Source organism: Scyliorhinus canicula, unplaced genomic scaffold (assembly GCF_902713615.1).
Source record: "Scyliorhinus canicula unplaced genomic scaffold, sScyCan1.1, whole genome shotgun sequence".
NCBI classification, from domain to species: Eukaryota; Metazoa; Chordata; class Chondrichthyes; order Carcharhiniformes; family Scyliorhinidae; genus Scyliorhinus; species Scyliorhinus canicula.
The window spans coordinates 139,544-154,172 of NW_024055900.1; the positions used below are offsets into that span (position 1 = coordinate 139,544).

The 14,629-nt window shown below is 47.4% G+C and overlaps 1 gene segment (V, D, J or C); it reads left to right on the forward strand.

Moving 5' to 3' along the window:
- LOC119961274 overlaps positions 1–14,629 on the forward strand; it is a 44,529-nt gene that overhangs the window by 21,778 nt on the left and 8,122 nt on the right. The window contains 1 exon segment of the C gene segment in view: positions 3,229–3,528. Within this exon segment, the coding sequence occupies positions 3,229–3,528 (300 nt within the window).

The window sequence follows — 14,629 nt, forward strand, 5'->3', positions numbered from 1 at the left end:
TTCTTTTTGTAATAAATTTACTAAGAAGTCTTACACCACCAGGTTAATATCTAACAGGTTTATTTGGAATCACGAGCTTTCTGAGCGTAGCTCCTTCATCAGGTGAGTGAATTTGGAAATATTCCAAATAAACCTGTTGAACTTGAACATGATGTGGAGATGCCGTTGCTGTTGTACTGGGGTGTGGGCAGTAAGAAGTCTTACAACATCAGGTTAGTGTCCAACAGGTTTGTTTCGAATCACTAGCTTTCAGACTGCAGCTCCTTCCTCAAGTGAATGCGCTCCTTGGACAATCACTTGAGGAAGGAACTGCGCTCCAAAAGCTATTGATTCGAAACAAACCTGTTGAACACTAACCTGGTGTTGTAAGACTTCTTACTGTACACACCCCAGTCCAACTCCGAATTCTCCACATTATAAATTCAGAGTATCCAATCATTTTTTCCAAGTAAGAGGCAATTTAGCGTGGCCAATCCAACACCTTTGGACTGCTTTGTGAGACCCATGCAGTCACAGGGAGAATATGCAAACTCCACACAGACAGGGACCCGGGGCCAGAATTAAAGCCGGATCCTCGGCGCCGTAGGCAGCAGTGCTAACCACTGCTAACCACTGCACCGCCGTGCCACCCTTGAACCGACCTTTCTTCAAGAAGGTTATTAATGGCTCCACCAATCGCGACCACCAACAGGAGATGGCTCAGAATTTCAGATTCACCGATTGACACATTCAGCCAAATTCATCAAACTGACATCATGGGCTCTACCATAGACCCAAACAGGAAGTCTTGGCTAACTCATTAGATGTGATTCGGTTTGCCTAAAGTCTGAAGTTTAAGCAAAAGTCTCAGTGTGGCAGCAGCCAGCACAAACTGTTCATTAAAAGCAGGCAAGACAGGAATTAATTATCTTTCCCTTTCCAATGTAGGGGCAATTTAGCGTGGCCAATCCACCTACCCTGCACATATTTGGTCTATAAGGGTGAGGCCCACACAGACACGGCTAGAATGTGCAAACTCCACAAGGAAAGTGACCAGGACCGGGGTTGGAACCGTGTCCTCGGCACAGTAGAAAGGTTTTATAATAGTGTCCTAACAATACAAAGACTGCAATGCATGCGGCAGGAAATATGCCCTTTGCAGCTGCAGTATCAGCAAATGTAACCATTCCCCTATCACCCACTGTGGGGAAACACTTTGCAGATGCAGTACAACGAGGTTAAATGAGAAGTTATACAATTCGAAGTGGCAAACGGAAAGGAAGAACATTACTTAAATGGTAGTTTATTGAGAAGTGTGGATGTGTAGAGGGACCTTGGTGTTCTTGTGTACATTCAATGCAAGTGGAGAAGCAAGTGCAGTAAGCAATTTGGAAGGCAAGTGGTATATTGGCTGGCATTGCAATAGCATTCGAGTCCAGAAGTAAATTTCTTACTGCAGTTAGGCATGACTTAGATTAGACGACACCTGGAGTTTTGCGTGCAGCTTTTGTCCCAGAACAAAGGTATACTTGCCACAGAGGGCGTGCAGCGGAGGTTCACGAGGCTGATACCGGAGTTGACAGACTGTCTTATGAGCAGAGATTGCTTCGACTAGCCCTGCATTAAATAGAGTTTAGAAGGATGAGTGGACATCTGATTGAAAAGTACACAATTTTAACAGCTTTGGACAGGCTAGATGCAGGGGCAATGTTTCCCCTGATCGGTGAGTCTAAACCAGGGGGCACAGTCTTGGCTGTGGGGTGGACCATTTCGTACTCGAATAGGCTCGATGGGCCAAATGGCCTACCCCTGCTCCGAGTTTCTATGTTTCTCAGGAATTCGAGAAACATATTTGTTTCCATTTAGACGTGTTGGTAAGTAAAGTAACCTGTTACAAATGAAGCAGAAAAACATTGAAAGGAAAGAGTATCAATTCCTGCTCCACGGAACGGTGTCGGTGGAACCTAGAATGCCCTATCAGAAATAATAGGACGAACTGAATCAGAAAAAGTTCATAAAATTGGATTTTTGAATCGAACATTGGGAAGTGCAAATCGGGCGGGACTGGCAGAGAGACAATTCAGACTTACATAGAACATAGAACAATACAGCACAGAACAGGCCCTTCGGCCCTCGATGTTGTGCCGAGCAATGATCATCCTACTCAAACCCATGTATCTACCCTATACCCGTAACCCAACAACCCCCCCGCCCCCTTAACCTTACTTTTTTAAGTACACTACGGGCAATTTAGCATGGCCAACCCACCTAACCCGCACATCTTTGGACAGTGGGAGGAAACTGGAGCACCCGGAGGAAACCCACGCACACACGGGAGGACGTGCAGACTCCGCACAGACAGTGACCCAGCCGGGAATCGAACCTGGGACCCTGGAGCTGTGAAGCATTTATGCTGACCACCGTGCTGCCCGTTGGCCGAATGGCCTCCGTCTGCACTATCAAACCATATTATGCAATAACCCTGAATCATGCTTTATAATCCTTTTAGAATGTAGTCTAAAGGTAGATGTACCACTAAGAGTGACACGATTTCGTAGAATACATGCTGATGTAAGATCTCCAAGTTTATGCGCTGAAATCTACAGCAGTTTGGGTTCATCTAGCGTTTCTAAACTAATAGAACGGCTCACGACGATGCACAAATGTAATCAGATAAAATCCTTTCCTGAAAGTTTGTGCAGTTATATGATGAGGCGAATTTGGAGCGGTGATACCGGAGTAGTGTCATTGGACCAGTGCACTTGAACACTGAGCATGGAACTCTGGGGACCCAGTTTCAAATCCCATCCTGGAAGCTGGTGGAAATGTAATAATAATAATAAAATCTGCAACTGGAAGCTGGTCATTGTAATGGTACTGCGGAAACTGTCAGCAACTATGGCAAAAATGATGTGGCAGAACCAAAAGTGAAATTGATTGGGGAATGAGAGATGCTATCTTCAAGAGAGCACCAAAAGCTAGATGAAGGGTAGGATACAATATACTAAATTTAAATGACAGTAAAATGGACTCAATGACAGGATTTCCATTTCAGACCCCTGCCTTCTCTTGTGTAAAAGTGTGGCCGATGATGAAAGCGTGCTCTCTGTGCTCCACTATCTCATAAATGCAGACTAAAATCAGAATTTCTTAGTATTAATTCATATCTATCATAAACCGTCGACCTTTTTGCTTATTTCATGATACAAATCAAGATTCTAACTTGCTGACTCGACCATTCTTTCGCAGCAACACCGTCTGTGCCCTTGCTCTACGCTCTGCTCTCCTCCTGTCAGCAACACAACACTGACGGCGCCCTTACCTACGGCTGTTTGGCGATGGACTACTCCCCAGAAATCACCACCCTCACCTGGAAGAAGGATCAAGAGGCGATTACCACTGGATTGAGGACTTACCCATCAGTGCTGAACAAGAAAAGAACCCACACCCTCAGCAGCCAGTTAACAATCACTGAATCGGAGGTGGGGAGCAGCAAAATTTACTGTGAGGTTCAACGCGGTGGGACGGTCTGGAAGAAGGAGATGCCAGGTTAGTGTTGTGGGATGCACGGGCCGGCAGTGCCGGGTGTGGGTGAAGAGTGAATGTGGCCAGAAAATAAATTGAGTTCAAACTATGGATCAAATAGGTCAGAAGCAAGTGCAAGTATTGTGAAATGTCCAAATTCTCACATCATACTTACTGCCTCGTGGATATTTATATTCCATACCGCACACTTAATCTACTGTGCAAGGTTCTAGTCTCCACATCACACTTAATGTATTGTGCGTACCTCTATTCGTCACATCACACGTGGTTTCATGTGTACATTCCTGATCTACATTTGACACTTTGTGCAATGCATACAGCAGCATTGGCCTCCATTTCATACTTAGGGCATAAATTAATTTCATACTCGGTCTACCGTGTACAGTTCCGGCCCCCACATCACACTTAATGTTCGGTGCAAATTACTGGTTTTGCTCCCCACAATGCACTCAGCCATTCGTGTACCTTTCTAGTCCCCACAGGGTGACTTGGTGAGTGGCACAGTGGATAGCACTGCTGCCTCACAACTCCAGGTTCCCGGGTTAAATTCCGGCGTCGGGTGACTCTCGACTCTCGGGAAACCGGGGTTTCCGCCGGATGCTCCGATTTCCTCCCACAGTCCAAAGATGTGCAGGTTTGGTGGATTTGCCATGTTAAATTCCCCCTTAGTGACCAAAAGGTTCGGTTGAGTTACGGGCTAGGATGGAGGTGCGGTGCACTTTCAAGGGCTGGTGCAGACTCGGTAGGCCGAATGGCCTCTTTCAGCACTGTAAATGCTCTGATTCACAATGGAATTTGTGTCTTGTGTACATTTCTGGTGTCCACTTTACACTTAGTATTCCATGTACAATTTGTCCATAACACACTTCGTGATTTGCGTACATTTATTGTCCCCACAGCATACTTTGTCTTCTGTGTACATTTCTGGTCTCCAAATTACACTGATAGTGTACTGCATGCAGTTTTGGTCGCACACTACATTTAGTTTTCGGTAAACATTACTTTGCGCCGTTATCACTCCTACAATAATGCATTCAATTTATTCCATGTCAGGAGAATAATACATTGGAATAATACATTGGAATAGGAGCAAACCTACTCATGAGGGCGATAGATTATCTTTGCCAAGACAGACTGGATAGCATGCCAGCCTTTTCTCTATTAAGCAGAATTAAGATAATCAGACTTATGAAGCAGATGGATAGATCACACTCAAACTACCGTCCATTTGGACAACAGAATGACTTAACAGATGCAATCCGCATTTGAAAACCTGATTTACAAAAAGAGTGAGCACCATAAGACCATAAGACATAGGAGTGGAAGTAAGGCCATTCGGCCCATCGAGTCCACTCCGCCATTCAATCATGGCTGATGGGCATTTCAACTCCACCTCCCAGCATTCTCCCCATAGCCCTTAATTCCTCGCGACATCAAGAATTTATCTATCTCTGCCTTGAAGCCATTTAGCGTCCCGGCCTCCACTGCACTCTGCGGCAATGAATTCCACAGGCCCACCACTCTCTGGCTGAAGAAATGTCTCCGCATTTCTGTTTTGAATTTACCCCCTCTAATTCTAAGGCTGTGCCCACGGGTCCTCGACTCCTCGCCTAACGGAAACAGTTTCTTTGCGTCCATCCTTTCTAAGCCATGTATTATCTTGTAAGTTTCTATTAGATCTCCCCTTAACCTTCTGAACTCCAATGAATACAATCCCAGGAACGCCAGCCGTTCCTCATATGCTAGACCCGCCATTCCAGGGATCATCCGTGTGAATCTCCGCTGGACACGCTCCAGTGCCAGTATGTCCTTCCTGAGATGTGGGGCCCAAAACTGGACACAGTACTCCAAATGGGGCCTAACCAGAGCCTTATAAAGGCTCAGTAGCACATCGCTGCTTTTATATTCCAACCCTCTTGAGATAAATGACAACATAGCATTCGCTTTCTTAATCACGGATTCAACCTGCATGTTTACCTTTAGGGAATCCTCGACTAGCACTCCCAGATCCCTTTGTACTTTGGCATTATGAATTTTCTCACCGTTTAGAAAGTAGTCTATGCTTGGATTCTTTTTTCCAAAGTGCAAGACCTCACATTTTCTCACGTTGAAATGCATCAGCCATTTCCTGCACCACTCTCCCAAACTGTCTAGATCCTTCTGCAGCCTCCCCACTTCCTCAGCACTACCTGCCTGACCACCTAACTTCGTATCATCAGCAAACTTCGCTAGAATGCCCCCAGTCCCTTCATCCAGATCATTAATATATATGGTGAACAGCTGCGGCCCCAACACTGAACCCTGTGGGACACCGCTGGTCACCGGCTGCCATTCCGAAAAAGAACCTTTTATCCCAACTCTCTGCCTTCTGTCAGACAGCCAATCCTCAACCCATGCCAGTAGCTCACCTCGAACACCATGGGCCCTCACCTTACTCAGCAGCCTCCTGTGTGGCACCTTATCAAAGGCCTTTTGGAAATCCAGATAGACCACATCCACTGGGTTTCCCTGGTCTAACCTACTTGTCACCTCCTCAAAGAATTCTAACAGGTTCGTCAGGCACGACCTCCCCTTACTAAATCCATGTTGACTTGTTCTAATCCGACCCTGCTCTTCCAAGAAATTAGAAATCTCATCCTTAACGATCGATTCTAGAATTTTACCAACAACCGAGGTTAGGCTAATTGGCCTATAATTTTCCATCTTTTGTCTTGATCCTTTCTTGAACAAGGGGGTTACAACAGCGATCTTCCAATCGTCCGGGACTTTCCCTGACTCCAGTGATTTTTGAAAGATCTCAACCAACGCTTCCGCTATTTCTTCAGCCACCTCCCTCAGAACTCTAGGATGTAGCCCATCGGGGCCAGGAGATTTGTCAATTTTAAGACCTTTTAGCTTTTTTAGCACCATCTCTTTTGTAATGGCAACCATACTCAACTCAGCCCCCTGACCCTTTATAATTTTTGGGATATTACTAACGTCTTCCACTGTGAAGACAGACGCAAAGTACTTATTAAGTTCTCCAGCCATTTCCTCATCTCCCATCACTAGCCTTCCAGAATCAGTTTGAATTGGCCCAATGTCTACTTTGGCCTGACGTTTGTTTCTTATGTATTGAAAGAAACTTTTACTATCATTTCTTATATTACTGGCTAGCCTGCCTTCATATTTGATCCTCTCCTTCCTTATTTGTCTCTTTGTTAACCTCTGTTTGTTTTTGTAGCCTTCCCAATCTTCTGATTTCCCGGTGCTTTTGGCCACTTTATAGGATCTCTCTTTTTCTTTGATACATTTCCTGACCTCCTTTGTCAGCCATGGCTGTCTAATCCCTCCCTGGATAATCTTTCTTTTCTTGGGGATGAACCTCTGTACAGTGTCCTCAATTATGCATACAAACTCCTGCCATTTTTGCTCTACTGTCTTCCCTGCTAGGGTCTGCTTCCAGTTGATTTTCACCAGTTCCTCTCTCATGCCCTCGTAATTACCTTTATTTAACTGTAACACCATTACATCCGATTTTGCCTTCTCTCTTTCAAACTGCAGACTGAACTCAACCATATTATGATCGCTGCTTCCTAAGTGTTCCCTTACTTTAAGATCTTTAATAAAGTCTGGTTCATTACATAGCACTAGGTCCAGAATAGCCTGCTCCCTTGTGGGCTCCATGACAAGCTGTTCCAAAAAGCCATCTTGTAAGCATTCCATGAATTCCTTTTCTTTGGATCCACTGGCTACATTATTTACCCAATCCACCTGCATATTGAAGTCCCCCATGATCACTGTGACCTTGCCTTTCTGACATGCCTTTTCTATTTCCCGGTACATGTTGCGCCCCTGGTCCTGACCACTGTTAGGCGGTCTGTACATAACTCCCATTATGGTTTTTTTGCCTTTGTGGTTCCTCAATTCTACCCACACAGACTCCACATCATCCGACCCTATGTCGTTTAGTGCCATAGATTTAATTTTGTTCTTAACTAACAAGGCAACCCCACCCCCTCGGCCCACCTCCCTGTCTTTTCGATAGGTTGTATATCCTTGGATGTTTAACTGCCAGTCCTGAACCCCCTGCAGCCATGTCTCTGTGATGCCTACCACATCATAATCATTCACGATGATCTGTGCCATTAGTTCATCTACTTTGTTACAAATGCTACGAGCATTCAGGTAAAGTGCCTTAATGTTAACTTTCTTATCAGTACAGATATTGGAAGTCCTAAGATGTCCAAAGTTATCCTTCCTTTTTGTTGCATTCCTAGTCTGCCTCAAGCTTAAATCCACCTGCCTACATGTTATCCTCCTGCGTATCTTGCCATTTAACTCCCTGCTCCCTGTCGCTTTCACTTTCCCTTCCCCCCAACTCAGAAGTTTAAAGTCCTACTGACCACCCTATTTATCCTCTTCGCTAGAACACTGGTTCCAGATCGGTTCAGGTGGAGACCGTCCCAACGGTACAGATCCCCCCGGTTCCAAAACTGATGCCAATGTCCCATGAAGTGGAATCCCTCTTTCCCACACCAATCCCTTAGCCACGTGTTTACTTCCCTAATTTTCCTATCCCTATGCCAATTGGCACGTGGCTCGGGCAGTAATCCAGAGATTATGACCCTTGAGGACCTGTACTTCAATTTTCTTCCTAGTGCTTGATAGTCCCCGAACAGGTCCTCCACCCTAGCTTTACCTATGTTGTTAGTCCCAACGTGGACCACAACAACTGGATCCTCCCCCTCCCGCTCCAGTATCCTTTCAAGCCGGTCAGAGATGTCCCGCACCCTGGCACCGGGCAGGCAACACACCATGCGAGACTCCCGATCCGGCTTGCATAGGATACTATCTGTCCCCCTAATTATAGAATCCCCTATAACAACTACTTGTCTTTTTACTCCCCCCTCTTGAATGGCCTTCTGCACCATGGTACCGTGGTCAGTTGGCTCAACCTGTCCAGAGCCCATTTCCTCATCCATACAGGGAGCAAGAGTCTCATACCTGTTGGACAAGGTCAAGGGCTGAGGCTCCTGCACTCCTGAACTCAGGTTCCCTCTGCCTGCCTCACTTAGTCACACTCTGATGTCCCTGATCAGTTACTGAATGTGAATTACTTAATCTCCCAGGTGTGACTGCCTCCTGAAACAAAGTGTCCAGGTAACTCTCCCCCTCCCGGATGTGCCGCAGTGTTTGAAGCTCAGACTCCAGATCATCAATTCTGAGCCGGAGATCTTCCAGCAACCAACACTTGCTGCAGATGTGGTCATTGCCATTCACAAGGGGAACAGCCAGCTCCCACATCATACAGCTACAGCACATCACCTGCCCAGCCATCTCTGATTAGTTAATTAATTTATTAATTTTGTATAAATTTCAGTTAAAAAAACTTGGAGACCTCTGCTATAGTCTTTTCCAACCTAGTTCTGGTTAACAAATAAGAAAAAGAGAAATAATAATGTAATAAGGCACTCACCTGCTCACCCCAATGGGTCTTATTATTAGGTTAGAGGAGGAGGGCGGGTGGGAGACACTACACGTGTAGTGTCTCGGGTTTCCTCTCCACCAGAATTTATTAACTAGGGAGGGGTAAACCTTCCCAGATGTCCACGGGACAAACTTCCTGTTCCCTGCAAAGGTAAGTAATTTAAACTTACCACTCACCTCCCGATAGGCTCAGCCCCTGCCGGTATCCAATGGCTGGCTGCTGCAATTGAAATTGACAAATCTACTCACCAGCTGAAGTATCCCAGCTCCCGCCGAAATCCAACTGACTGCAACCCCTGCAAAGGTAAGTAATTTAAACTTACCACTCACCTCCCGATAGGCTCAGCCCCTGCCGGTATCCAATGGCTGGCTGCTGCAATTGAAATTGACAAATCTACTCACCAGCTGAAGTATCCCAGCTCCCGCCGAAATCCAACTGACTGCAACCCCTGCAAAGGTAAGTAATTTAAACTTACCACTCACCTCCCGATAGGCTCAGCCCCTGCCGGTATCCAATGGCTGGCTGCTGCAATTGAAATTGACAAATCTACTCACCAGCTGAAGTATCCCAGCTCCCGCCGAAATCCAACTGACTGCAACCCCTGCAAAGGTAAGTAATTTAAACTTACCACTCACCTCCCGATAGGCTCAGCCCCTGCCGGTATCCAATGGCTGGCTGCTGCAATTGAAATTGACAAATCTACTCACCAGCTGAAGTATCCCAGCTCCCGCCGAAATCCAACTGACTGCAACCCCTGCAAAGGTAAGTAATTTAAACTTACCACTCACCTCCCGATAGGCTCAGCCCCTGCCGGTATCCAATGGCTGGCTGCTGCAATTGAAATTGACAAATCTACTCACCAGCTGAAGTATCCCAGCTCCCGCCGAAATCCAACTGACTGCAACCCCTGCAAAGGTAAGTAATTTAAACTTACCACTCACCTCCCGATAGGCTCAGCCCCTGCCGGTATCCAATGGCTGGCTGCTGCAATTGAAATTGACAAATCTACTCACCAGCTGAAGTATCCCAGCTCCCGCCGAAATCCAACTGACTGCAACCCCTGCAAAGGTAAGTAATTTAAACTTACCACTCACCTCCCGATAGGCTCAGCCCCTGCCGGTATCCAATGGCTGGCTGCTGCAATTGAAATTGACAAATCTACTCACCAGCTGAAGTATCCCAGCTCCCGCCGAAATCCAACTGACTGCAACCCCTGCAAAGGTAAGTAATTTAAACTTACCACTCACCTCCCGATAGGCTCAGCCCCTGCCGGTATCCAATGGCTGGCTGCTGCAATTGAAATTGACAAATCTACTCACCAGCTGAAGTATCCCAGCTCCCGCCGAAATCCAACTGACTGCAACCCCTGCAAAGGTAAGTAATTTAAACTTACCACTCACCTCCCGATAGGCTCAGCCCCTGCCGGTATCCAATGGCTGGCTGCTGCAATTGAAATTGACAAATCTACTCACCAGCTGAAGTATCCCAGCTCCCGCCGAAATCCAACTGACTGCAACCCCTGCAAAGGTAAGTAATTTAAACTTACCACTCACCTCCCGATAGGCTCAGCCCCTGCCGGTATCCAATGGCTGGCTGCTGCAATTGAAATTGACAAATCTACTCACCAGCTGAAGTATCCCAGCTCCCGCCGAAATCCAACTGACTGCAACCCCTGCAAAGGTAAGTAATTTAAACTTACCACTCACCTCCCGATAGGCTCAGCCCCTGCCGGTATCCAATGGCTGGCTGCTGCAATTGAAATTGACAAATCTACTCACCAGCTGAAGTATCCCAGCTCCCGCCGAAATCCAACTGACTGCAACCCCTGCAAAGGTAAGTAATTTAAACTTACCACTCACCTCCCGATAGGCTCAGCCCCTGCCGGTATCCAATGGCTGGCTGCTGCAATTGAAATTGACAAATCTACTCACCAGCTGAAGTATCCCAGCTCCCGCCGAAATCCAACTGACTGCAACCCCTGCAAAGGTAAGTAATTTAAACTTACCACTCACCTCCCGATAGGCTCAGCCCCTGCCGGTATCCAATGGCTGGCTGCTGCAATTGAAATTGACAAATCTACTCACCAGCTGAAGTATCCCAGCTCCCGCCGAAATCCAACTGACTGCAACCCCTGCAAAGGTAAGTAATTTAAACTTACCACTCAACTCCCGATAGGCTCAGCCCCTGCCGGTATCCAATGGCTGGCTGCTGCAATTGAAATTGACAAATCTACTCACCAGCTGAAGTATCCCAGCTCCCGCCGAAATCCAACTGACTGCAACCCCTGCAAAGGTAAGTAATTTAAACTTACCACTCACCTCCCGATAGGCTCAGCCCCTGCCGGTATCCAATGGCTGGCTGCTGCAATTGAAATTGACAAATCTACTCACCAGCTGAAGTATCCCAGCTCCCGCCGAAATCCAACTGACTGCAACCCCTGCAAAGGTAAGTAATTTAAACTTACCACTCACCTCCCGATAGGCTCAGCCCCTGCCGGTATCCAATGGCTGGCTGCTGCAATTGAAATTGACAAATCTACTCACCAGCTGAAGTATCCCAGCTCCCGCCGAAATCCAACTGACTGCAACCCCTGCAAAGGTAAGTAATTTAAACTTACCACTCACCTCCCGATAGGCTCAGCCCCTGCCGGTATCCAATGGCTGGCTGCTGCAATTGAAATTGACAAATCTACTCACCAGCTGAAGTATCCCAGCTCCCGCCGAAATCCAACTGACTGCAACCCCTGCAAAGGTAAGTAATTTAAACTTACCACTCACCTCCCGATAGGCTCAGCCCCTGCCGGTATCCAATGGCTGGCTGCTGCAATTGAAATTGACAAATCTACTCACCAGCTGAAGTATCCCAGCTCCCGCCGAAATCCAACTAACTGCAACCCCTGCAAAGGTAAGTAATTTAAACTTACCACTCACCTCCCGATAGGCTCAGCCCCTGCCGGTATCCAATGGCTGGCTGCTGCAATTGAAATTGACAAATCTACTCACCAGCTGAAGTATCCCAGCTCCCGCCGAAATCCAACTGACTGCAACCCCTGCAAAGGTAAGTAATTTAAACTTACCACTCACCTCCCGATAGGCTCAGCCCCTGCCGGTGTCCAATGGCTGGCTGCTGCAATTGAAATTGACAAATCTACTCACCAGCTGAAGTATCCCAGCTCCCGCCGAAATCCAACTGACTGCAACCCCTGCAAAGGTAAGTAATTTAAACTTACCACTCACCTCCCGATAGGCTCAGCCCCTGCCGGTATCCAATGGCTGGCTGCTGCAATTGAAATTGACAAATCTACTCACCAGCTGAAGTATCCCAGCTCCCGCCGAAATCCAACTGACTGCAACCCCTGCAAAGGTAAGTAATTTAAACTTACCACTCACCTCCCGATAGGCTCAGCCCCTGCCGGTATCCAATGGCTGGCTGCTGCAATTGAAATTGACAAATCTACTCACCAGCTGAAGTATCCCAGCTCCCGCCGAAATCCAACTGACTGCAACCCCTGCAAAGGTAAGTAATTTAAACTTACCACTCACCTCCCGATAGGCTCAGCCCCTGCCGGTATCCAATGGCTGGCTGCTGCAATTGAAATTGACAAATCTACTCACCAGCTGAAGTATCCCAGCTCCCGCCGAAATCCAACTGACTGCAACCCCTGCAAAGGTAAGTAATTTAAACTTACCACTCACCTCCCGATAGGCTCAGCCCCTGCCGGTATCCAATGGCTGGCTGCTGCAATTGAAATTGACAAATCTACTCACCAGCTGAAGTATCCCAGCTCCCGCCGAAATCCAACTGACTGCAACCCCTGCAAAGGTAAGTAATTTAAACTTACCACTCACCTCCCGATAGGCTCAGCCCCTGCCGGTATCCAATGGCTGGCTGCTGCAATTGAAATTGACAAATCTACTCACCAGCTGAAGTATCCCAGCTCCCGCCGAAATCCAACTGACTGCAACCCCTGCAAAGGTAAGTAATTTAAACTTACCACTCACCTCCCGATAGGCTCAGCCCCTGCCGGTATCCAATGGCTGGCTGCTGCAATTGAAATTGACAAATCTACTCACCAGCTGAAGTATCCCAGCTCCCGCCGAAATCCAACTGACTGCAACCCCTGCAAAGGTAAGTAATTTAAACTTACCACTCACCTCCCGATAGGCTCAGCCCCTGCCGGTATCCAATGGCTGGCTGCTGCAATTGAAATTGACAAATCTACTCACCAGCTGAAGTATCCCAGCTCCCGCCGAAATCCAACTGACTGCAACCCCTGCAAAGGTAAGTAATTTAAACTTACCACTCACCTCCCGATAGGCTCAGCCCCTGCCGGTATCCAATGGCTGGCTGCTGCAATTGAAATTGACAAATCTACTCACCAGCTGAAGTATCCCAGCTCCCGCCGAAATCCAACTGACTGCAACCCCTGCAAAGGTAAGTAATTTAAACTTACCACTCACCTCCCGATAGGCTCAGCCCCTGCCGGTATCCAATGGCTGGCTGCTGCAATTGAAATTGACAAATCTACTCACCAGCTGAAGTATCCCAGCTCCCGCCGAAATCCAACTGACTGCAACCCCTGCAAAGGTAAGTAATTTAAACTTACCACTCACCTCCCGATAGGCTCAGCCCCTGCCGGTATCCAATGGCTGGCTGCTGCAATTGAAATTGACAAATCTACTCACCAGCTGAAGTATCCCAGCTCCCGCCGAAATCCAACTGACTGCAACCCCTGCAAAGGTAAGTAATTTAAACTTACCACTCACCTCCCGATAGGCTCAGCCCCTGCCGGTATCCAATGGCTGGCTGCTGCAATTGAAATTGACAAATCTACTCACCAGCTGAAGTATCCCAGCTCCCGCCGAAATCCAACTGACTGCAACCCCTGCAAAGGTAAGTAATTTAAACTTACCACTCACCTCCCGATAGGCTCAGCCCCTGCCGGTATCCAATGGCTGGCTGCTGCAATTGAAATTGACAAATCTACTCACCAGCTGAAGTATCCCAGCTCCCGCCGAAATCCAACTGACTGCAACCCCTGCAAAGGTAAGTAATTTAAACTTACCACTCACCTCCCGATAGGCTCAGCCCCTGCCGGTATCCAATGGCTGGCTGCTGCAATTGAAATTGACAAATCTACTCACCAGCTGAAGTATCCCAGCTCCCGCCGAAATCCAACTGACTGCAACCCCTGCAAAGGTAAGTAATTTAAACTTACCACTCACCTCCCGATAGGCTCAGCCCCTGCCGGTATCCAATGGCTGGCTGCTGCAATTGAAATTGACAAATCTACTCACCAGCTGAAGTATCCCAGCTCCCGCCGAAATCCAACTGACTGCAACCCCTGCAACGGTAAGTAATTTAAACTTACCACTCACCTCCCGATAGGCTCAGCCCCTGCCGGTATCCAATGGCTGGCTGCTGCAATTGAAATTGACAAATCTACTCACCAGCTGAAGTATCCCAGCTCCCGCCGAAATCCAACTGACTGCAACCCCTGCAAAGGTAAGTAATTTAAACTTACCACTCACCTCCCGATAGGCTCAGCCCCTGCCGGTATCCAATGGCTGGCTGCTGCAATTGAAATTGACAAATCTACTCACCAGCTGAAGTATCCCAGCTCCCGCCGAAATC